At 53.9% G+C, this 24,910-nt stretch overlaps 1 protein-coding gene across 4 annotated transcripts; it reads right to left on the bottom strand.

Moving 5' to 3' along the window:
- Positions 1 to 1,623: 1,623 nt before the first annotated feature.
- On the bottom strand, positions 1,624 to 24,844 carry PRR29 (proline rich 29). Of its 4 annotated transcripts, XM_074940672.1 has the most exons (6): positions 19,309 to 19,577; positions 17,275 to 17,365; positions 13,704 to 13,819; positions 7,875 to 8,074; positions 6,333 to 6,403; positions 1,624 to 5,740 (listed from the first exon to the last, which is right to left on the bottom strand). In XM_074940672.1, exons 1-6 carry the CDS (start codon positions 19,549 to 19,551, stop codon positions 5,709 to 5,711), a joined length of 753 nt encoding a protein of 250 aa, XP_074796773.1. In that variant the 5' UTR covers positions 19,552 to 19,577; the 3' UTR covers positions 1,624 to 5,708. The 4 variants fall into 4 exon arrangements, with proteins under 4 accessions (XP_074796773.1, XP_074796772.1, XP_074796771.1 ...); XM_074940671.1 differs by lacking the exons at positions 1,624 to 5,740; positions 6,333 to 6,403; positions 7,875 to 8,074; positions 19,309 to 19,577 and adding exons at positions 10,611 to 11,168; positions 11,557 to 12,082; positions 24,508 to 24,844; XM_074940670.1 differs by lacking the exons at positions 1,624 to 5,740; positions 6,333 to 6,403; positions 7,875 to 8,074; positions 19,309 to 19,577 and adding exons at positions 10,611 to 11,168; positions 11,557 to 12,082; positions 24,168 to 24,501.
- Positions 24,845 to 24,910: the final 66 nt, after the last annotated feature.

Here is a 24,910-nt window from a genome sequence, read left to right as displayed (position 1 = left end):
TTCTACCAGCTTAGGTTAAAACTTCCCCAAGGCACAAATTCCTTTCCTTGTCCTTGGACAGTATGGCTGCCACCACCAAGTGATTTACACAAAAATTTAGGGAAGGGTCACTTGGAATCCCTATCCCCCCAAAATATCCCCCCAAGCCCCTTCACCCCCTTTCCTGGGGAGGCTTGAGAATAATCTACCAACCAATTGCCTTAACAATGTGAGCCCAGCCCAGACCCCAGGGCAGGCTCTACCTTTTTGCCACCCCAAGCGGAGAAGCAAAGAAGAAAAAATAAAAAAGCTGCCGCCAAAGTACCGCTGAAGAAGGAAAATAAAAAAGTCCAAGCGCCGCCCCAAGAACGGCCGGAGGGTTGCCCCTTCCGGGTGGCCGCCCCAGGCTCCTGCTTCCTTAGCTGGGGCCTAGAGCCGGCCCTGCCAGACCCTTTGTCTTCAGGACGCTGAAATCAGTCAGGTTCTTAAAAGAAGAACTTTATTATAAAGAAAAAAGTAAAAGAATCACACCTGCAAAATCAGGATGGAAGGTCACTTTACAGGATAATAAAAAGATTTAAAACACAGAGGATTCCCCTCTGGGCTCAGCTTCACAGTTACAAAAACGGGAATAGAACTACCTTTGCAGCATAGGAAAATTCACAAGCCAAAACAAAAGATAACCTAACGCATTTCCTTGCCCTACTTATAATTTCTGTGGTTCTAGATGGATTATTCCAGGTATATTTTCAGGAAATGATGTACCTGCTTGGCTTCTCCCTCCGTCTGGAGAGGGAACAACAAAAAAGAACAGTAAACAAATCCTTCCCCCCGAGATTTGAAAGTATCTTCTTTCCTCATGGTCCTTCTGGTCAGGTGCCAACTAGGTTATTTGAGCTTCTTAACCCCTTACAGGTAAGGCGATTCAGAACAGCTGCCAAGGAGGGATGTTATGCTACTGCATACATAAAGGTTGCTACCCTTCCCTCTATATTCATGACACAGGCACTGGAGAATCCCAGAGCTAGAGAAATGGCACAGCGCCCCTGCCGACCAGGTGACCTTTCCACAGCGGGCAACCTAAGGCTGAGGTGACCTGCGGAGATGTAGGGAAGGGATGTGGTGGGCTCAGGAGAAGGAGCAGGCTCAGGGCATGCAGTGGAGATCCCATGGCAGCTAGAGGAGGGAGGGGCTTTCAGGCTAGACAAGGTGTGGGAGGCAAAAGCCTCATTTGTTTTGCCACCTTGTGACCTCCAGATTGTCCCAGTCGAGATGATAACTTGCCAGTCCTAAGAGCCCTTCCTCCAGATGGGCCATCACAAGGGACAATGGGCTGGAGGTTATTTGGGTTCCTCACAACGGGCTCTCTGGAAGTAGCTGAGCCATGCTAAGCTCCGTGTTCTTCTCCTTAAAGAAGCCCAGCTCTCGCACTCTGAGTCTGCCGGGTGGGGCTTATCACAGAGTTTAGTCACCATTGTGCCCCATCCTTTGATCCATCGCAGAGGGCCTGGATGGATTAACTTCCCAGCTGAGGCCATCACTTTGCTCCTCACCCCCTGCCTCCAGCTGGGGGTGGTGGGGATGTGATCATCCCAAACCCTCTCTCTGATGGCCATTCCCCCCCACCCCACCCCCACCGCCCCCCACAGTCTCTGGGAGCAGAGCTGGCTGCCAGGTGCAGGAGGAAAGGCTCCTTCCCCTTCCTAGGGCCCCTCTCTCAGGGTGATCTCGGTCAGCAGCCCAGTTCCTACAGGTGGCTGGGCTGTTTGGAGGGGCCCCGATGAACCGTGGGATGGGGCAGGGTCTGCAGTGACGCAGCTCCTCTCCTTTGGCTGGGCCTTTTACTCCCTGAGGGTTTCCTGCTGTGGTGGCCAGCAGGTCCCTGCCACGCTGGAGTGGGGGCAGCTCCGGGAGCCTCAGAGAAGTTCCCAGGACAGGATGATATGGGCAGCCTGGCCCTCAGCCGTCCTGCATGGGCCATGCAGCCTGGCCGGCCCTTACCCTGGGCTGCCCCACGTGCCTCATCTACAGTCCCCCAGCCCTCACCCTACTGCCGGGACCCCCTTTGTGCCTGGTGCAGCCGCACAGCACCCCATGGCAGGGAGCGGCCTGGCGCAGCACGGACCCACAGGCCAGCCCTGGGTATGTTTCAGACCACGGGCCAGCTTCTATGAAGCCATGGCTCACCATGAAGGCGGAGCCACCCCTTGGGCTGGCAGAACAGGGGTGTAACTAGCCCAGGAGAGGGGAATTCCTCCCTGAGCCCCTAGGGACAGTTCAATAGGAGGGTTCCTGGTTGTCCATGTCCCTCATGCCCATCCCCTCTTGAGTGTGTCTTAGGCCTGGGCTCAGCTCTGCTGCCAGTGTCTGGGTTGGCACGGCCCCATAGCACCCTGGCAGAGATCCCATGTCCCCTCCCTGCAGACAGCTCTCCCCACGTGGCCCCTTGGGCCTAGAGGGCTGGGCCAGCCCCCTCTCCACTGGGGACCCCCCCACCAGCTGGCCTCCGAGCTCCTGCCTCCTCAAGGGCCAGTCAGCCCTGGCCTCTGCTCAGACCTTTCTCCCCAGCCGCATCCTACTGTCCCTGAGGCCCCGCTGCCTCCCCCAGCACTATGGGTCGCTGCGCCTGCTCCCCTAGGACTCTCCCAGCAGCACCGTACCATCCTCATGGCGATCAGGGGAGGTCCCGGATGACTGGAAAAAGGCTAATGTAGTGCCCAGCTTTAAAAAAGGGAAGAAGGAGGATCCTGGGAACTACAGGCCAGTCAGCCTCACCTCAGTCCCTGGAAAAATCATGGAGCAGGTCCTCAAGGAATCAATTCTGAAGCACTTAGAAGAGAGGAAAGTGATCAGAAACAGTCAGCATGGATTCACCAAGGGCAAGTCATGCCTGACTAACCTAATTGCCTTCTATGACGAGACAACTGGCTCAGTGGATGAGGGAAAAGCAGTGGACGTGTTATTCCTTGACTTTAGCAAAGCTTTTGACACAGTCTCCCACAGTATTCTTGCCAGCAAATTAAAGAAGTATGGGCTGGATGAATGGACTATAAGGTGGATAGAAAGCTGGCTAGGTTGTCGGGCTCAACGGGTAGTGATCAATGGCTCCATGTCTAGTTGGCAGCCGGTACCAAGTGGAGTTCCCCAAGGGTCGGTCCTGTGGCCAGTTTTGTTCAATATCTTCATTAATGATCTGGAGGATGGTGTGGATTGCACCCTCAGCAAGTTTGCCGATGACACTAAACTGGGAGGAGAGGTAGATATGCTGGAGGGTAGGGATAGGATACAGAGGGACCTAGAGAAATTGGAGGATTGGGCCAAAAGAAATCGATGAGGTTCAACAAGGACAAGTGCAGAGTCCTGCACTTAGGACGGAAGAATCCCATGCACCGCTACAGACTAGGGACCGAGTGGCTAGGCAGCAGTTCTGCTGAAAGGGACCTAGGGGTTACAGTGGACAAGAAGCTGGATATGAGTCAACAGTGTGCCCTTGTTGCCAAGAAGGCCAATGGCATTTTGGGATGTATATGTTGGGGTATTGCCAGCAGATCGAGGGACATGATCGTTCCCCTCTATTCGACATTGGTGAGGCCTCATCTGGAGTACTGTGTCCAGTTTTGGGTCCCACACTACAAGAAGGATGTGGAAAAATTGGAAAACGTCCAGAGGAGGGCAACAAAAATGATTAGGGGACTGGAACACGACTTATGAGGAGAGGCTGAGGGAACTGGGATTGTTTAGTCTGTGGAAGAGAAGAATGAGCTGGGATTTGATAGCTGCTTTCAACTACCTGAAAGGGGGTTCCAAAGAGGATGGCTCTAGACTGTTCTCAGTGGTAGCAGATGACAGAACGAGGAGTAATGGTCTCAAGTTGCAGTGGGGCAGGTTTAGGTTGGATATTAGGAAAAACTTTTTCACTAGGAGGGTGGTGAAGCACTGGAATGCGTTACCTAGGGAGATGGTGGAATCTCCTTCCTTAGAAGTTTTTAAGGTCAGGCTTGACAAAGCCCTGGCTGGGATGATTTAGTTGGGGATTGGTCCTGCTTTGAGCAGGGGGTTGGACTAGATGACCTCCTGAGGTCCCTTCCAAGCCTGATATTCTATGAGTCTATGATCCTCGCTGGGCTGCTCTGCCTCCTGTTCTGCCCCCAGCCCCCAAGGGCTGCTCCTCCTGGCCACCTCTCTGCTGGGCTCAGCCAGCCGCAGCCTCCACCCTGCCCTCTCTCTCCTGTCTCCTTCTGCTCACTCTGGGTCACAGCCTGCTGTGACGAAGCAGGGAGGTTTCTGTGGTGTTCAATAGTTTGCATGTAGAGGGCATGGGACTCAGTTTCTCTGGGTGTTACTGGTTTAACAAGGTGGTGGGAGAGGGAGTTTGTTGTTACAGAGGGCCAGCGAACGGCCTGGAGAATGGATACCCCAGTGACTGGTGACCGGCCTGGAGAATGGGTACCCCAGCAACTGGTGACCTGGTGACCGGGAGGCCCAGCTCAGGAGTCGCAGCCAGTTCTGGCCAGTGGGAGGACAATTGGCTGTGAAGAGAGGACCCCGGTGACCTGACCAGCTGGTTCCAGCCAGAGGGGAAACAAAGGATGGATGAGAGGAGAGGAGGCCTAGGGAGGCCTGTTTACCTGGGACAGAAAACAAAGGACAGATGCTGGACTTGGGGGACAGTGATATCAGATGCCCAGCTGGAAGCAGGGGGTCTTTGGGCTGGGAGGGGAGAGCAAGCAGAGCCCATCTGGAGGCTGCAGAAACCTAGACATCCTGTGCTGAGGGAAGCTAGGCCTGAGGCCCTGAGAGTTTCCTGTGCTGTGTTCAGATGCTCAATAAACCCTCCTGTTTAATGCTGGCTGAGAGTCACTCCGGTCTAGAGAACAGGGTTGCATATTCCCTCTGGGCGTGGAGGCCCCAACGGTCCAGAGCGAGTGGACTCCCTGGGGGGCCCATGGCAGAGACAGGCGTGCTAAGGCTCAGAGAGGTGTGGTTCCAGGAGGCAGAAGGGCCTATGGCTTGACCCCCGAGAGAGAGTGGACCCCCGAGAAGGGCTGTCACACCAAAGGGGGTTCCTCCCAGGGACTGTATAGAGCCGGGAGAGAGCACGAGTCCTGTGAGTCCGTGACACCTGCCCCTCTGCTGGCCAGACGCTGCCCTGTGCCTTCCTGCTCATCTCAATGGGATCCAGAGGGCAGGCAGCTGGCTCGTTCCCTCATACCCTGGAGATACCAGCGGTGCGTGTGTAACCCACTGGTGAGCGGTATGTCAGCTCCCCCTCAGGCCTGTCCACAGCTGCCATGGCTCCGAGCTCCAGGCACTCACGGCTAGCTTGGGAGGGCGCCAGTTCAATCCCCGGTGTGTGGGCCAAGAGCATGGCTGTCACATAAGGATGGTGCAGGCCAAGGTGGCACTCAGACATAGCTGACAACCAGGCACCAGCCCTGCCCATCCTGGGAGACCCAGGCCCAGGACACCAGGACTGTCCACTTCCCCGGGAACCTCGAGGTCCCTTCCATGGCAGCAGCAGAAGGGAGAGGACGCATCAGATGGCAGCCCATCACTGCCGGAGCTAGTCCAGTTAATGTGGGGGGACAAAGGACAGAGCGGTTGGTCAGGGCCCAACGCACCAGCTTCGCTGGGCTGGGGGGACACCTGCTGCAGCAGGGATCCCTGGAGCCAGGCAGGGACACGGGTGCAGGCGAAGAGAAGAGCTCCCAGGCGGCACAGAGCCAGGCTCACAGCTTGCCCTGGGTGTAGTCGTAATACTCTGCGGAGAGAAAGGGGAGGTGGTGGCAGTGCAGCGAGGGGGCAGCCCGTGGCCCTGCCCTGCCCTCCCGGATGTCAGAGGGATGCAAGGCCAGAGGGACCCCAACGCTGGGCCCGGAGCCACCCAGCGAGGGCTGGGAGGGATTTGGCCTGGCCATGTGGGCCATGGGAGCAGAACCCAAGGGGAGCCGGCAGGGACACCAGCAGGAAGGCTCCCGCCCTACAGGGTTGTGCTGCAGGCTGGAGCTAATCTGCATTTACTGACCCCGCTCCTGGGCCTTGGGGCTGTTGCTTTTCGGATCCCTGACCCAGGGCTTGGCCCTTCAACAGGGGAAGGCGAGCGCTGTGTACATGGGCTGGCCCAATGGCACGGGACCTGGGAGGGTTAAGGCCTGTGCTAGCAGCCGGGGTGGTGGCAGGGACAGTGCTGCTGAGGCTGAAGGGGGAGATGGGCTGGGCCCCTCACAATCCCTGTCAGGCTGGCGGGAGTCGTAAGGGGAAGGCGTGTGTCTGCAGCTGGAGGGGAGAGATGGCCACCTCTGCAGGTAGGAGCTGTGCCAAGGGCAGGCTTGGGTGGGGAAGGGCGTCCTTACCAGTGGCCGGTGGGACGTCGGCTCCCACTGTCCCCGTGGCGCTGGGCGGCGGGGGCGGAGGGACCACTTTGCTGTGGAAACAAAGCGAGGGCAGGGAGTCAGCAGCGAAGGGGGCAGGAGGGAGCTCCCCATCCCTTGAAACAAGCCAAACCACCGCGGCCTGCAGGGGCTAGTGGAGGGAACAGTTCGGGAGTCCTGGAGGCAGAGAGCCCGGGCAGAGAAGACCCTCGGGCTCCCACAGTAGGAAGGCCCTGTCTGGCACTCCCACCCCGCTCCTAAATCTCTCCCCCCACCCACAGCATAGCCCATCTCCCAGTGATACTTCACCTGTCACCCAGGGTGCTAGTTAGCACCCAGGGGCCCAGCTAGGCAAGGAGCCCTGTTGTGCCCGGAGCTGTGCGCGTGCACACACACACACAGACACTGTTGTGTCAGGGTGCTGCACACACACACAGAGTTGTGCCAAGTGCTGCACACACACACACATGTGCACACACACAGAGTGAGAGCCACTCCCCGCCCTAAAGAGCTCACAGTGTGAACAGAGAAGGCGACGGGCAGGAGAGGGGAACGTTCCATCCTTACGTTACAGTTGGGGAACCGAGGCACAGAGATGAAGTGACTACCCCAGCATTACCCAGGGAGTCTGTGTCAGGGCCAGGGATCGAACCTGGATCTCCTGAGTCCTAGCCCAGTGCCTAGCCACAAGGATATAAATGTCGAAGGTGCGGGTCTGGTTAATTACATCTTATAAAATTAGCTGCCTCCTGAGGCCCCAGGTCCCACTGTCCGGGTTCCCTGGCTGCTCTTCGTCACCCCTCGTGGCAAGGGCTGGGTGAAAACTGCTCATGTAAACAGGAAGCCTGAAAATTGGGTTTCTGCCCCAATGACTGTGTTCATGGTGCTCCCTGGGAAACTTCACATTTTTGTAAAAAAATAGAATGTCCCCAAACCAAACATTTCTCTTTGTCTGTCCCGCTGCAGTGCCTCATGGGAGCTGCAGTTCGGTTTCCACATGCCCCAATTCCCTTCTATGGGCCGGGCTACATCTCCCGCAATGTGCAGGGGGCCTCATGCACCCCTCTCTCCAGACAGGCCCCCTGCTAGTGCCCAGGCTGGGATTTTAATATGTACCTTGGAATGGCGCCCCCACCCCAGTCCTGTCCCCCACCTGCACCCCTCCCTGCCTCCACGGAAGGGACTGGCCCGGGGTCTGAGTGGGAGGAGGCGGAGGAGCTGGTGAGTGCGGTCCATGGGATTCTAACCCGGTCGGAGGGGATGTAGTTAATTAAATGGGAGAATTTACTGGAATTCTTGGATTCCCTGCAGCTGGCTCTGCCCATCTCCCACTCTGATGCGGCTGGGACCAGGACGTTTCCCACCTTCCCTGCTCGTTTGATAAACCCATCACCCCCCTTCTCTGCCCATGCACCAGCATCTCCTCCCTCTGCTGGCCTGGGCCCACCTCCCCAGCGCTCAGCATCCGGCTCCCTACGCATCCTGTGACTGGCTCCCCAGTGACGGTGCATTCTCATTACTCACTCCTCCCGAGTCCTGCCTGCTGGGGCTGGGTGCGGGTCCAGGCCGACATGGCGTATGCTAGGGGGCTCCTGTGCCCATGCTGGAGGCTGTGCCAGGGGCTGCCATGGGGGGCTGGGAGTGGTGCTGGGGTATGGTGCGTAATGGTGGTGAAATACCACATCTGCTTCTTCATCTTCAGTGTGCAGAGGGACCAGGTTCACCTGCAGGGAAGGAATAAAAGGCACCGTGGGGTGTCTCCTTGCCCTTGGCCATGACCGCTACCCCTGGAGCTTTACCTGACCCTCGGTAACTGTGTTTAGAGAATTGATTCCTAAGCCCAGCAAGACACCCCCACGCTCACAGGCTCTGCAGCTCACAGCTGGGCTTGCCGGCTGCTCTGACAGCTTACGGCTGGTGACCCTGATCATAGAATCATAGGACCATAGAAGATTAGGGTTGAAAGAGACCTCAGTAAGTCATCAGGTCCAACCCACTGCTCAAAGCAGGACCAACCCCAACTAAATCATCCCAGCCAGAGCTTTGTCAAGCCAGGCCTTAAAAACTTCTAAGGAAGGAGATTCCACCACCTCCCTAGGTAACCCCAGTGCTTCACCACCCTCCCAGTGAAATAGTGTTTCCTAATATCCAGCATAGACCTCCCCCACTGCAACTTGAGACCATTGCTCCTTGTTCTGTCATCTGCCACCACTGAGAACAGCTGAGCTGCATCCTCTCTGGAACCCTCTAGCTCAGTGGTTTGAGCATTGGCCTGCTAAACCCAGGGTTGTGAGTTCAATCCTTGAGGGGGCCATTTAGGGATTGGGGCAAAAATTGGGGATTGGTCCTGCTTTGAGCAGGGGGTTGGACTAGATGACCTCCTGAAGTCCCTTCCAACGCTGATATTTATGATTCTGGTAGTTGAAGGCTGCTATCAAATCCCCCCTCACTCTTCTGTTCTGAAGACTAGGGGCATGGCTACACTTGCAGATTAGAGCTCTGTGAGTTAAACCATCCCTCGGAGAGCGCTGCCGTGTGTTCACACTGACAGGAACAAGCGCACTGGCGTGGCCACAATTGTGGCACTTTCAGCGGCATTGGGAGTGGTGCATTATGGGCAGCTGTCCCACAGAGGACCTCTTCCCATTCTGGCGCTGTGGCTTGTGGGAAGGGGGCAGGGAGTGCGGGGCATTCTGGGTCCTGTCCCAACGCCCCGTGATGCATCACTTCGCATGCCAGCAAACCCTGGGCTTCCGTCCACATTTGGTGCCATCTTTCAATGTTTTTTGTACTGCTGACGCTGCCTTCCCTTTCGGTCTGCGGGAATGGAGCCCAAAGTGCTGAGGAGTCTGCTGATGGGTGTCGCCAGCATGTCACGTCTGGCAGTCGAGTTACTCCTTAAGCTACAAACTGACAGTGAGGAGTCCGATGATGATGTTGACTCGTGTAACGCATGTGACACGAGATTGTTTGTGGCATTCATGGACATGCTCACCGCAGTGGAACGCCGCTTTTGGGCTTGGGAAACAAGCCCTGAGCGGTGGGATCACATCGTCAGGCAAGTCTGGGATGACGAGCAGCGGCTGCAGAACTTTCGGATGAGAAAAGCCACTTTCATGGGACTGTGTGCTGAACTCTCCCCCACCCTGCGGTGCAAGGACACGAGATTGAGAGCTGCCCTGACGGGGGAGAAGCGGGTGGCTATTGCAGTCTGGAAGCTGGCAACTCCAGACAGCTACCGATCGGTCGCTAACCAGTTCCGAGCGTGAAAGTCGACCGCTGGAATCGTGTTGATGCAAGTTTGCAGGGCCATTAATCACATCCTGCTCAGAAGAACCATGACTCTATGTAACGTGCATGACATTGTGGCTGGCTTTCCACAAATGGGTTTACCTAACTGCAGAGGGGTGATAGATGGGACGCATATTCCAATTCTGGCACCAGCCCACCTAGCCCCCCGAGTACATTAATCGGAAGGGGTATTTCTCTATGGTTCTCCAGGTGCTTGTGGATCACCGTGGTCATTTCACTGACATTAATGCAGGCTGGCCTGGAAAGGTGCATGACACACACATCTTTCGGAACACTGGCCTGTTCTTCCTAGACCAGAAGATCACCATGGGGGAAGTCGAAATGCCCATTGTGATCCTTGGAGACCCCACTTACCCTTTAATGCTGTGGCTTACGAAACCCTACACAGGAAGCCTTGACAGCAGCAAGGAGCGGTTCAACAACAGGCTGAGTCTGCAGAATCGGGTGCACAATGACTGTGGAGTGTGCTTTTGGCCGTTTAAAGGGCTGCTGGCACTGTCTGTATGGGAAGCTAGACCTGGCCGATGACAACATCCCCATGGTTATATCCGCGTGCTGTACCCTCCACAGCACTTGTTAAGGGAAGGGTGAAAGATTCACTCGGGCATGGACCTTGGAGTTTTAACACCTGGAGGCTGAATTTGAGCAGCCAGAGAGCAGGGTTATTAGAGGGGCCCAGCGCAGGGCTGCAAGGATTAGGGATGCCTTGAGGGAGCAATTTGAGGCTGAAAGCCACCAGTAATGTCTGGTGCCCTGCACGGGAGTGAAGTGCAGTGGTTCCAATGTTAGTAGGAATCTGTGTTTGCTGCGCTGACTTGCAGTGCCTGTTGCTCTCCTGGGCTAAGGTATCTTTTACTTAATGCAATAATAAAGAATGTTTTCAAAGCCAAAATATCCATTTATTGAAAAGAAAAAATTCATTTATTGAAAAGAAACACAACTGCTTGGGAAACAGAAAGGGCAAGGGGGTGGGGTGGGGAATGGTTCAATCACAGATTTGCGTATGTCCTGTCTGGAGTGCTGTGCAATGAGTGCTGGCTCTACTGCATGGTGATGGGGGTGAGTGCAGAGGGTAAGGGTCGTAGTTTGCAGGGCTGGGTGGTGAAGCTCCAGGTGTTGGAAGCAGCTGGTGGCGATAAGAACCCAGATGTTGGGGAAAGTGGGTTGGAGGTGATATGGGGGCACAAGGGAAAGAGTTTTGGGACAAGGGCTGTGTGCGGGGGGTACGATAGTGCTCCGCCTGCATTGCTACGAGCGCCTGGATCGCGTCTGCTTGGCGCTCCATGATGCTTAGCAGCCGCTCTGTGCTTTGGTGCTGGCGATCCGCATTCCGCCGGCAGACCCTCCTTTCACTCTCCTGCCACTCCTGTGCTTTTTGATTTTCATTAAGGGATTGCTGCATTACTTCATGCAGCATGTCCTCTTTTCTTCTACGTGGCCGCTTCCTAATTCTTTGGAGTCTTTTGGCTGTTGATAACAAGGACGGCTGAGATCTCAAGGTTGCATCTGTAAAGCCAAAATGCAACACTTAACAGAGGCAGCATTGTTCACACCAGACAGAGCAATGATTCAGCCATACTTAAACTAGACAAGCACACTCTACACAATAGCAGAAATTGCCCATCTCAAAGCAAGCACACATAACCCATGGGAGCCCCAAAATGGTGGCATGGACATGTTAGCCTGACTGGGACAAGGAGTACAGTAGCGCTCCCAAGGAACCTGTGCAAGTGGATTGCCCAGCTTCTGCATGAGACCTTTGAAGAGATCACTGAGGCCGATTACTGAGCACATCAACGCCCTATTCTGCATCTAGGCATGCATGCAGCCCTAACTCCCCTTGCCCCAAGAGCCCACACTGAACAACTTCCTTCCCAAAATAAAAGCCGCTTACCAGGCATGTCCTCTGGTGTTTGTCCTTCCCCAAGCACTGGCCGCTGCGACTGGCTACCTTCCTCCTGGCTTGAGAACAGCTCCTGACTGCATGCACCTAGGGATGCTGGGCTGTCCCCCTCCTCCTCAGCACCCTCGCTCCCGCTTTCCTCCTCCTCCTGCCTTGTTGAACTGGGCTCTGAAATGTCCATGGTGGTACTCGGAGTGGAGGTGGGGTCGCCCCCAAGTATTGCATCCAGCTCTTTGTAGAAACGGCAGGTCGCGGGGGCAGCACTGGAGCGGCAGTTTGCCTTGCAGGCTTTGCGGTAGGCATTCTGCAGCTCCTTCACTTTAACCCTGCACAGCTGTGCATCCCGGTCATGGCCCCTTTCCATCGTGTCCCTTGATATCTGCCCAAAGGTATCGTAATTCCTACGGCTGGAGTGCAGCTGGGACTGGACAGCTTCCTCCCCACAAACACTGATGAGGTCCTGCACCTCACCATTGTTCCATACTGGGGATCGCCTGGCCCGTGGAGGCACGGTCACCTGGAAAGATTCACTGAGAGCACTCCATGCCTGGCTGAGCAAACAGGAAGGGGATTTTCAAAATTCCCGGAGATTTAAAGGGCGGGTCTGACGGTTGGTCACCTGAGGGCAGGGCAGTAGAGTTCAAAGTGATGACCAGAGTGGCCAGAACAGGCATTGTGGGACACTTCTGGAGGCTGATCAGAGCTCACTAACAGACCAGGGTGTCCACACTGGTGTCATGGCACTCCAGCCGGGGAGCATCAAGCGTTATGCTTCTCGTCGAGGTGGATTATTACCAGGAGCGCTCCAGACGCAGAGTCCAGGTGCTCTACGTGCCTTGCCAGTGTGCACGCATCATGAGTTAGGGCGCCCGGGGCTGCTTTAATGCACTCTAACTCCCAAGTATAGCCATGCCCTTAGATTATTCCAGGGAAAGAATTTTAAAATCTTATTTACATTCCGCTGCTAGGACAGGGGCTTACTCACCTTCTGCACCTAGGTCAGTGGCTCAGGCAGTGAACTCAGGTCAAGTTCTAGTCAATATTTCTGTGACGCTGACAGATTAGGGGCCAGCTCTTGCCAAAGCCCCAGGCCTCACTGAATGCTTACAAATGCATGGCTGGAAGCCAGGCCAATTCCCTTGTGTATTAGTATAGATCAAAGTGGTTGTTAAATGTAGAAGAGTGTTTAAACTTCACGAAAACTAATGGGATGTTACATGCATGGTTTTTACTACTCTTTAGCCTGTTATAATGTAGCAAACATTCACATTGTGTTACCCCGTAACTAAATAACACACCAAACGAGACAGAAGCCTTGTGGCATGCAAACGACGAACTTTAACAGGAAAGTGCTAATTTCAAAGCAAGTGGTCATTGCGTGTGTGATGATTGGAGGTCAAAGACTCTAAATCCATTCTTCAGTCTCCGTCCTCAAAGGAAAAGCCCACATGGGTAGTGACCCTGGCAGCCTGCTTTCTGTGAGAAGAAGCTATAAGTGTGGATTCACAGGGAATCCTTCATCTCTGGACTGTTTGGATCCTAACAGGGCAGAATAACTGAACGAGAAGACGGAAATCCCCAGAGTTATTCTGTGTAGCCCTGAGAGACTTTTGGGAAACTAGCAGACTGTTACATCTCTGCTACCATTTGGAATTACAGACTGTGACTCACCTGTACATATATTGTACCTGCTTTAACCTCTCAATAACTCTCATTCCTTTCTCTTAGCTAATAAACCTTTAGTTACTTTACTATAGAATTGGCTACAGGCATTGTCTTTGGTGTAAGATCTAGGGTACCAATTGATCTGAGGTAAGTGACTGGGCTCTCGGGACTGGAAGCAACCTGAACGTGGTGTGATGTTTGGTGTAAGTGACCATTTATCCCAAAGTCCAGTTTGTCGGGGTGGCAAGATAGACTGGAGAATCCAAGGGGACTATCTGTGACTCCATGGTCAGACTGGGATAGTGATCCAGGAGTACACATTTGTTACTGGCTTGGTGAAATCTAATTAGAAACCACACCACCAGCTGGGGGCGTCTGCGCTGGTTTGTGACCGTCTGCCCTGAGGCAGGCACTCACGGTGGTGGGCTACTCCAGACAGCGTGACAGTCCCGTCCTCAGGCAGACACACATACCTGGGCAGCAGCGGGAGCTGGGCTGAATCCAAAGGATGTCAGTGCGGCCATCGTCATGTTGTTCATGATCACCTGATGCATCTGGGCATTTTGTATCATCATGAGCTCTATCAGATCTGCCAGGGGGAAAGAACAACCCCTCACTATAGAGCACCCATGGAGTTGGCTCCTAAGGTGCCATTTTTGATGTGATCAGTGCGGGGAGCGGCTGCTCCCCCCCAACTTTGCTACCCCACCCCTAGGAGCCAGAGGGACCTGCCAGATGCTTCCCGGGAGCCGCCTCAGGAAAGCACTGCTGGGACTTCTCACCTTGCCCCCCGGCAGGTCCCTCTGGCTCTTAGGGGCGGGGCGGGGTGAATACCCACTACGATGGCCCACGAGACCCTCCTTCCCGGTTCTGGGGGCAGTCAAGAGACAGGGGAGGGGGGTGGATGGGGCAGGGGTCCCGGGGGGGGCCACGACCCTCTCGTGGGGTGAGGAGGAAACCGGTTGTTAAGATTTTGGCAGCTCATCACTGCTTCTACCCACTTACTATTACTTGAATCTCTGTTCAGTAAGCTTACACTTGGTTTCACCATGAATCAGTGCTGTGAGCTGAGCGGAGCGGTGGTCCCACGGTGTCTCTAGTAATCAGGGGTGCTGGTCCTTTGGGAACAGCGGATCTGGGAATTTTGCAAGTGGCCAAACGGGGGCTGGACACTCCAGGGGGATGCTTGGGGCTGGGCGTGTGCCTGTTGCTAACCAGCAGAGTGGGCAGGCTGAGAGAAAAGGGCTTGTGTTGCCCATTGCTGGTGGAGGTGGGGAGCTGACCCCTGGGAGGCACAGACAAGCCTCACGCTAGGAGCAGGTGGTAGCGAGGTGCCTCCCAACCCTGGTCATCCCCAGGAAGCATCACACAGCCGGGTTAACTGTTTCCAAGCATCTTGCTTCATGCTCTTATGAGATCACAGCTGACATCAGGTCAGACTGCTCCAATTCTTGAAACCAGCTACAGGAATTCCTGACACAGCAAAGCAATGGCCGTGTTCCCTAAGATACGATTAACAGCCTCTTATTGATCTTCTCGGAGCTCCGTGCACAACAGCCAGCAAATAGCTTGGTATTAGTCAGTCGAACTGACTGTTACTCTGAGCTGAAGCCTGGGCGGGCTGAGAAGCAAGCAGCGGCTTCCCGCTCAGGCCCAGGGAGGCGGAGGTGAGCTGGGGTGGTGAGCGGTTCCCCTGCACGCCCCCGCCCCCCAGGTTACCTGCTGTGGCGCGGGCGGCCCTCCTCGTGTCCCCCCACCCCAACTCACCTCCACTCTGCCTCCGCCTCCCTGGGCCTGAGTGCAAAGCCGCCGCTTGATTCTCAGCCCTCCCAGGCTTCCGGCACAAACAACTGATTTGCGGGAAGCTGGGGGAGGGCAGAGAAGCAGAGTGGGGCAGAGTGTAACTCAGGGGCAGAGGCGAGCTGGGGACGGGGACGAGGACAGGGACGGGGAAGGGAGCTGCTGGTGGGTGCTCTGCACCCACCAAATTTTCCCTGTGGGTGCTCCAGGCCCGGAGCACCCATGGAGTCAGTGCCTAAGGCACCACTTTTGGCTGGTTGTTAAATTTAGAAGCCTTTTTAGAACCGGTTCTAAAAGGGCTTCTAAATTTAACAACCGGTTCCAGCGAACCTGTGCGAACTGGCTCCAGCTCACCCCCGGGTAGAAGTTTTGGAAACAACTGGTTCCAACTTTTAAAAAAAGTCATACCATGCCTTCTAGAGCTTAGACTTACCTAGCAAGCCATTCCCCTGTCTCATACAGATTAGCTCAACCAGACTCTTCCTCCCAGAGTTTAACAGACAGGCTGGCCCTGGCCCTCCATTCTGAAGACAAGCATGCTGCCTGCTTGTCTGCTAGATAGGTACCGGGTGTCTCTCTTCATTCTCCAGAGATACCAGACTAAGGGCTTGTCTACACTTGAAATGCTACAGCGGCACAGCTCCGCCTCTAGTGGTCTGGTGTAGACACTACCTGCAGCGATGGGAGGAAGTCTCCTGTTGGCATAGGGGAGCCACCGCCCCAAGAGATGGCCACTAGGGCCTTGTCTACACTACACTGTTTCGTCGACGCAAGTTACGCCGACAATCAAAAAACGGTGTAATGACATCGCTTGTGCATGTTCGCACGGGGCTCCTTCTGTCGGCGGAGCATGTCATAGAATCATAGAATCATAGAATATCAGGGTTGGAAGGGACCCCAGAAGGTCATCTAGTCCAACCCCCTGCTCGAAGCAGGACCAATTCCCAGTTAAATCATCCCAGCCAGGGCTTTGTCAAGCCTGACCTTAAAAAAAACCTCTAAGGAAGGAGATTCTACCACAGTTGGTGCTCTAGCATCGACAGAGAGAGCAGTGCACTGTGGGTAGCTATCCCACTGTGCTACTCGCCACCTACTCGCTGGGAAGACGCGAGGTGAGCTGTCCTCGCCGAGCAAACAGGAAGTGGAATTTCCAGAATTCTCGGACCTTTAAAGGGGGAGGGGTGAATGCCTGCTACCTGGGTGCAGGGCAGTGGAGTTTGAACTGCTGACCAGAGCGGTCAGGATGGGCACTGTGGGACACCTCCTGGAGGCCATGTACAGTGACATAGCCAAGCGCGGTGTCTACACGCTAACACACTGTGCTGCAAAAAGCTCTATGCTTCTCATCAAGGTGGTTTTATTGTGTCGGCAAAGCAGGAGAGTTCTGTCGGAAGGACCAGTGCAGTGTGTACTCCTCCACTGTTTTGTCGATGAAACCTGACTTTTGTCGACAAAACTGTGTAGTGTAGACAAGGCCTAGGTCAAGAGAAGAATTCTTCCATCAACCTAGAACTGCCTACACTGGGGCATTAGGTTGGCTTACCTACACCACTCGGGGTATGGAGTTTTCACACACCTGAGTGACAGAGTTAAGACGACTTAATTGTCTAGCGTAGACCAGGCCGAATTCTTTGATCTTAGTCATAAACAGGACAATCCCCTGCTGTGTATTCCTTTCTGCAGATCTCTCCTTGACTAGACAATCTTGATTAGCTTGTGGCACCGTATGCGGATCGACTTACATTGTAAGACACCCAATGATCAGCCAGGGAGAGAGAGAAGCCTCTCCTACCCCCTGCCTGAACCGAATCTGTTTGTCACCTTCAAGTGACCTGTCTGAACTTACACAATTTCAGAGCATAGTTTTCAGTATGGCGACATAACTCCTTAAATATCACCCATACCTACATCTCCCAGTGACTAGGATGACCAGTACTTTACTCGCTGTTGGTAGAGACTTCCGTGCCATGCTTTGCCGCACTGATGTGTAGGCATTAGACCCAAGGGATCCCTGTAAACCTCTAGGTACCCTCTATGCCTGCTACAAGTTGGCACCAAGTGGGCTCTGGATCACGAGTACCTGCTTTAAAAGGGATGATGTGCCCTGTTTGGTTTCTTTCGAATTGATAAAGATATCCATTTAAACCATTGTTCTGGTTGGTTTTTAGCATGAGAATTTCAGCCGGAGTATTTGTTTGTGTTGCTGAACTTGCAGGGAAGGTTTTGTGTTTTACAGTCTCCTACCTTCTCGGACGTGTCCTGGCCTTACGGGCTGAGTGAAAGGAGACAGGATCCCAGGGATCTGCTGAAATACCGTCATCGGCTGTTGGGGAATCTAGAAAACAATGCAGAGAGCAACTAATCTGAGAGGGCTGTGGGGTGGAGAGGGCCATTGGGGGGAGAAAGGACTGGGAGCGGGGGGGAATTGGGGCGAGGCAGCTGTGGGGGTGAAGGGGCCACACCCCACCCCTCTGGAGGGCAAGCCAGATGTGGGGTGCAGAGCCGGCCTGCTGCAGCCCACCAGCACAGACATGTCTGGGAGGTCTCAGCACGGGGCAGCCCTCGATGACCCTCTGCCCTCATGGGCGAGGGCTCCGGACAGGGCCTTGCACCCGGCAGAGCCAGGAGCAGTCGGGGGGGAATCTCACAAGGAGGCCTAGTCCCAGCCCAAACCGCCACCCCAACCCTCCTCATCCCACCTCACCCCAACCTCCCTCGCCCCAATCCCACCCAACTCCCAGCCTCACCTCACCCCAACGCCCCCTCATCCCACCTCACCCCAACCCCCCCACCCCAAACTCCCTCGCCCCATCCCACCCAACTCCCAGCCTCCCCTCACCCCAACCTCCCCTCACCCCAAACTTCCTCGCCCCAATCCCACCCAACTCCCAGCCTCACCTCACCCCAACCCCCCCTCATCCCACCTCACCCCATCCCCCCCTCACCCCAATCCCACCCAACTCCCAGCCTCCCCTCACCCCAACCCCCCCTCATCCCACCTCACCCCAACCTCCCCTCACCCCAAACTTCCTCGCCCCATCCTCATCCCACAACTCCCAGCCTCACCTCACCCCATCCCCCCTCATCCCACCCCAATCCCACCCAACTCCCAGCCTCACCTCACCCCAACCCCCCTCATCTCAACCTCCCCTCACCCCAACCCCACCCAACTTCCAGCCTCACCTCACCCCAACCCCCCTCATCCCAACCTCCCCTCACCCCAATCCCACACAACTTCCAGCCTCACCTCGCCCCAACCTCCCTCATCCCACCTCACCCCAACCTCCCCTCACCCCAATTCCACACAACTTCCAGCCTCACCTCACCCCAACCCCCCTCATCCCACCTCACCCCCCCCCAACTCCCAGCCTCATCCCCCCCCCTCACCCCAATCCCAACCGCCCCTCACCCCAACCCCGCATTCCTACCTGGGGTTACCACCTGGCTGGTATTTGACTGGCCTGGCTGTTTTTTTATGGATTTGCCGTTGACAGAAAAATAATTTAATCTGCTGGGGTTTTTTCACGTGGGTCTAAAGAGTTGCGTTATTGTCACACCGCACTGGGCTACTAATGCTCAAAGTGTCTGTGGCTGGCGAGAGATGCTGAAGGGTTCCCACTGCCACAGTTTAAGCAATAACAGATCAAAAGTACTGAAGATACAGCCGCTGTCTGCCCACCAACACACAAGTGCACCGCAGGTGTGCAAGAGAGGGTTTGAGTCACAAGAGTGAGGAGACCTGCGAGGTCACCCATCTTCTCTATGTATGTTCTCTCACTAGACACTACAAAGTGGCTTGGGGGTGGGGGGGTTGCGGAGTTGCTTTGTGGGGGTGGGTGCCAGTGTTTGTACATTTCAAAGGTGGTACTCTACTCCCACCCTCACCTCACTCCAGCGCCCTCCCACTCCTGACCTGGGCTCCCCCAGCCCGCTCACTCCCATCCCAACTCACCAACCCCTGCACCTCATCCCAGTACCTCCCCCGATTACCCTGTCTCACCCTAGTCTCCTCCCCAGCCCTGGCCCCATCAGAGAGCCCAGGACACTAGGTCTCCTGGGGGCGGACACTGTCACGAGCAGTCCTGGCAGAGGGGTGGAGGAACAGCCAGAAACGCAGTGCTCTGACCATCTCTCACCGTGGCAAAGGGAAGCCCAGCCCAAGAAATCAAGACCTGGCTGCCCCATAGCTGCCCCGTCCCTGGGGCCAGGCAGTGCCAGCCATGCATAAGCAACTCAGCAAGACCTTAATCTGCGGCTCGGTCTCCAGGATTTACCTACCGGCTGTTGGATGATCTGCACCCGTGGTGGAGTCTCCCCCCAGGCCTCAGCTGCCCCCAAATGCATGGTGAAGATGCAGCCCCCGTCTGGAAGGAGCTTGCCAGTGAGGGCTGGATGGGAGCAACCCTCCAGGAAGCAGGAAAGCAGTAGCTGGCCAGCACAGCTCGTTGCTATAGATGCCGTGTGCAAACAAACCCGCTCCAGAGGCCGAGAAGGCGTCTCAGCAGGGCTCTCCCAGTGCATTGTGTCCCCAGAAACACAGGCCCTGGCTCTGGAGAACCCCTACACTGAAATGAAGCAGACACACTCAAGGGGCTGAGTTAAGGGTGCAGCCTTCACTCTGGCATTCCTAGCCTTAGAGGGCACAAGCATGTAGACCCATCATCCTGCTAGGGCCGGAGGGTGATCCTGATATGAGGAAACACTCACCAGCACGAGGCAGGGGTTCACATTCTGGCTCCGGGTCACATCCCTGCGCCTGCAAGGTTAGCCACGCACCAGCAATGGTGCTATCACCCTGAACTTTGGGAAGAAAGGCTCAAAAGCCAGGCCACATATCAGCAAACCCAAAAAGTGACCGAAAAGAAAGATTTCAGAGGCCGAGCTAAGACTAAAGCAGAACAATCGCCCAGCTCCCACTGTGTTCCAGGGACCAGAACCTCCTAGTATCAAAGGAGGGTCAGATTTGTAAAGGTACCAGGCACTGAAGATGCGCTTGGTGGGATTTTCCAAAGCTCCTGGGCTACTAAGACAGAAAGGCAGCATGGTCCAGTGGTTAGTGCACTAGGCCTTGTGAGACCTGGGTTCAGTTCCCAGCTGTGCTACACACTTCCCGTGTGACCATGGGCATCTCTGGTTCTCTGCTCCCAGGGGGCTCCTAGCCCTGCCCAACAGGGGGGTTGGGAGAGTAAATACATTAAAGATTGGGATGGTCAGTTGCTGTTGTGAAGGGGGCTAGATAAGGACCTAAGACAGAGTCATGGTCAAACAAGTCATTGGCTTACAAGGGACCAGCAAAGAGAGAATCTGTCAAGTCCTAGTTAGTGCTCTAACCACTGGGCCATCCTGTCACTCTGATTCTAGGACACTTTGCCTTGGGGAGCTCCTATAAGGCACAAAGGAAAGGAGAGGTGTCTGAAAAGCCACGAAGCTGCCCAGGAGTGAAAAGGGGTCAGAAAGAGCAGCTGACACCCTGCTAAGAAAGGCGGAAGGCTGGGTGGAGTGGAAGGTGTCGGTAAGCCCAGGCTGGGGATCTACCGCAGCTGGGATGAGGGAAGTCTGTTAAGCGATTTCTCAAGAGGATGATTTTGTCAGGGCCTTTCATATCTGGATCTGTCTCTTTCCCTTTAGAGTGGGAGCCTCTGCCCCTCCCACTTAGCCCCCCGCTTGACTGGAGCCCCCCCAAAGATCAAAGGCTCTAAGGGTGTTGCTCTCTCCTTACAAAGAGACGCTTTCACGAGGCCTGGGATAATAGTGAGCTAATGGAAGCCCTTTCAAGTGCCGCATTTCCAGGTGCAAAGCGTTCGGGGAAGGGAGCAGTGAGCTGCGACTGACCTGGTGGGAGGAACTGAGCGTGTGAAAGCTCCTTGCACACTCGTGCATTCCAGCTTCATAGCACTGGCCTGGGGAACCTGCCCCTAGGGATTCAGTCATGCCCTGGGGCTGTGCACGGGTGTAATTCCATTGGCATCCATGCAGCTCCTCCCCTGGGCAGCTGCACTTCATTGTGTCAGGCCTGCTGCACCCTTCCCAACTGGGGAGCAGGGGGTTGGAAAGGAGGGAGGGTCTTCTCCAGTTGGTTCCTTGACCCCAATCTGACCTGAGGCCCTGTACTAAAGAGGCAGCCTCTCTCCGGCCTTCTGGGGTGGGAAGCACCAGCTGTCCACTCCTTCTGTAATGGGGATCTGGCCACATACCTTGCATAAAGTACAGTCCAGGGATCCCCTCCCCACATGGGCAGCGTCAGCTCCCTGCAGTCGGAGTCTACGGCACATCTATTCTCTGTGCTTCTCGGAGGTGAGAGCTTCACCTGGCCTTTCCCTGCACAATGCTTCCAGCCAGGACGCTGGTCTATTAGCTGTATTTTTCCAAGCAAATTTGCCTTTTGTTACTATTCTCATAGATTTTTAAAGCTAGAAGGAACCACTGTGATCATCCAGGCTGCTGTTCTGTGTAGCACAGGCCTGAAAACCTCACCCAGGGATTCCTGAATCAAGTCCATAACTTCTGGTTGAGCTTGAGAGTATCTTTTTGAAAGAGACACTGGCTTATGATGGTCCCTTCTGGCCTTCAAGTCTATGAATCTCTGAGTCTTGATTTAAAGATGGCAAGTAATAGAGAATACCCAATGTTCCTGGGTAAGCTGTTCCAATGGGTAAATACCCTCCCTGTGAAAAATGTACAACTTATTTCGATTCTGAAATTGTCGAGCTTCATCTTCTAGCCATTGAATCTCATTCTGCTTTTTTCCCCCCCTGCTAGATTAAATTTTCTCTCCACGTTTCTAATTTCTCCAGGCCCTTCTGGATTATTTCTCTGCCCTCGCTGGCTTTACCTATAACTCCCAATTGAGTATTATTTTCACATTTAATTACCAGGCTGATCACTCCCTGTATCGGGCAGAGCCCAACCTGCCTGCTATGAACTGAGCCTGCTATATAAATCTTGGTGGTTAATATGCTTTACTCTGGAGTAATAATTTGCCTGCAAAAAGGTTTGCTTCCATTTGCATGGTAATGAAACATTCCAGTAGAGGCACTGGAGGCAGTCAAGAGAGAGCTAATTCGGGTCACCTATGATGACATGGTGGCCACGACTCTTAGGAGAAAAGTACTTGCTGGAAGTTTGATGAGATGCCCACCAGGAATGGCAGGGAACCGGCTGTGTGTATGAAAGCGAACCTCCTCAATGCGGCTTTGGGAATAAGCTGTGACACTGGGTATTGGCTCACAAGCAAAGATGTTTGCAGTGATATTGTAGCCGGGTCAGTCCCAGGATATTAGAGAGACAAGGTGGGGGAGGGAATGTCTTTTATTGGACCAACTTCTGTGGGTGGAAGGGACAAGCTGTCTAGATTCACAGAGCTCTTCCTCAGGTCTTCTTGCCAGCCCTCATAGGCGCCTCATCCATGCTGACTGTTACTCATCATCGCTTTACTATCTTCTAGATGTTGGCAAATTGATTGCTTCATTATTTGCTCCATTATCTTTCCAGGTACAGAAGTTAGGCCGACTGGTCTGTAATTCCTGGGATTGTCCTTATTTCCCTTTTTATAGATTGGAAAAGGGCAAATATACTGCCAGTCTTCTGGAATCTCTCCCGTCTTCCATGACTTTTCAAAGATAATCGCAAATGGCTCAGATATCTCCTCAGTCAGCTCCTTGAATATTCTAGGATGCATTTCATCAGGCCCTGGTGACTTGAAGACCTCTAACTTGTCTAAGTAATTTTTAACTTGTTCTTTCCCTATTTTAGCCTCTGATCCTACCTCATTTTCACTGACATTCACTATGTTAGATGTCCAATCGCCACTAACCTTCTTGGTGAAAACCGAAACAAAGAAGTCAGTAAGCACCTCTGCCATTTCCACATTTTCTGTTATTGTTTCCACACACTCCCCCCACCCCCCACTGAGTAACGGTCCTACCCTGTCCTTGGTCTTCCTGTTGCTTCTAATGTATTTGTAGAATGTTTTCTTGTTACCCTTTATGTCTCTAGCAAGTTTGATCTCGTTTTGTGTCTTGGCCTTTTTAATTTTGTCCCTACATACGTGTGTTATTTGTTTATATTCATCCTTTGTAATTTGACCTAGTTTCCACTCTTTGAAGGACTCTTTTTTTGAGTTTTAGATCATTGAAGATCTCCTGGGTAAGCCAGGGTGATCTCTGGCCATATTTGCTATCTTTCCTATGCAGTGGGATAGTTTCCTCTTGTGCCCTTAGTAATGTCTCTTTGAAAAACTGTCAACTGTCTTCAATTGTTTTCCCCTTAGACTTGCTTCCCATGGGATCTTACCTACCAACTCCCCGAGTCTGCTAAAGTCTGCCTTCTTGAAACCCACTGTCTTTATTTTGCTGTTCTCTCTCCTACCATTCCTTACAATCATGAACTCTATCATTTCATGATCACTTTCACTCAAGCTACCGTCCACTTTCAAATTCTCAACCAGATCCTCCCTATTTGTCAAAATCAAAGCTAGACCAGCCTCCCCCTAGTAGCTTTCTCCACCTTCTGAAATAAAAAGTTGTCTCCAATACATTCCAGGAAGTTGTTGGATAATCTGTGCCCTGCGGCGTTATTGTCCCAACAGATGTCTGAGTAGTTGAAGTCCCCCATCACCACCAAGTCCTGGCTTTGGATGATTTTGTTAGTTGTTTACAGAAAGCCTCATCCACCTCTTCTTCCTGGTTAGGTGGTCTGTAGTAGACCCCTACCATGACATCACCCTTGTTTTTTACCCCTTTTATCCTTACCCAGAGACTTTCAACAAGTCTGTCCCCTATTTCCATCTCAACCTCAGTCCAAGTGTATCCATTTTAATATATAAGGCAACACCTCCTCCTTTTTCCCCCGCCAGTCCTTCCTGAGCAAGCTGTACCCTTCTCTACCAATATTCCAGTCATGCGTATTATTCCACTAAGTCTCTGTGATGCCAATTATGTCATAGTTGTGTTTATTTACTAGCATTTTGAGTTCTTCCTGCTTATTCCCCATACTTCTTGCATTAGTACGCAGACATCTAAGATACTGATTTGATTCCCCACCTAGTTCTGTCTTGTCTCTCCCTTATCCCTGCTATACCAGCCCATTCTCCCCCCAAATTCCAACCCTTCTCCCAGGTCTCCATGTTTTTGACTTACCTGTGGGCTTTGGTCACCTGCCCCCTTCAAACCTAGTTTAAAGCCCTCCTCACTAGGTTAGCTAGTCTGTATCCAAATATGTTCTTCCCCTTCCTTGATAGATGGACCCCATCTCTGCTAAGCAGTCCTTCTTCCTGGAATAGCATCCCATGGTCAAGGAAGCCAAAGCCCTCCTGGCAACACCATCCTCGCAGCCAGACATTCACCTCCAGGATGCGTCTGTCTCTGTCTGGGCTCCTACCCTTGACCAGAAGGATTGAAGAGAACACCACCAGAACTCCCAACTCCTTCACCCTTATCCCAGAGCCCTGTAGTCCCTTCTGTCTGCTGAGGGTCATACCTCGCAGTATCATTAGTGCCCACATCGATGAGTAGCCAGGGTAATAGTCAGAGGGCTGGATGATCCTCAACAATCCCCCCATAACGTCTCAGATACGGGCCCCTGGCAGGCAGCATACCTCCCAGGGCGCCATGTCTGGGCAACAGATGGGTGCCTCCGTCCCCCTCAGAAGAGAGTCATCAACCACTACCCTATGTTTCCTCCTGGCAGTAGTGGCTGCGATCCTCCCAGCCTTGGGGGTACATGGCTTTGCTTCCTCCTCCTTTGGGGGTGATTCCCCATCGCTCGTTGCCAGGGCAACATAACAGTTTTCCATCACCAGGGTGGGGGGGTGGGAGTAGGGGTGGAGCCCTGCTCGCTGCCAGAAGTAACCAGCAGCCAGTGTCCTCCCTGTGACAGAGCC

Source organism: Natator depressus, chromosome 27 (assembly GCF_965152275.1).
Source record: "Natator depressus isolate rNatDep1 chromosome 27, rNatDep2.hap1, whole genome shotgun sequence".
Taxonomy (NCBI): Eukaryota; Metazoa; Chordata; order Testudines; family Cheloniidae; genus Natator; species Natator depressus.
The sequence above is the reverse complement of the archived record's forward strand: the minus strand, read 5'-3'. Positions and strand labels throughout refer to the sequence as shown.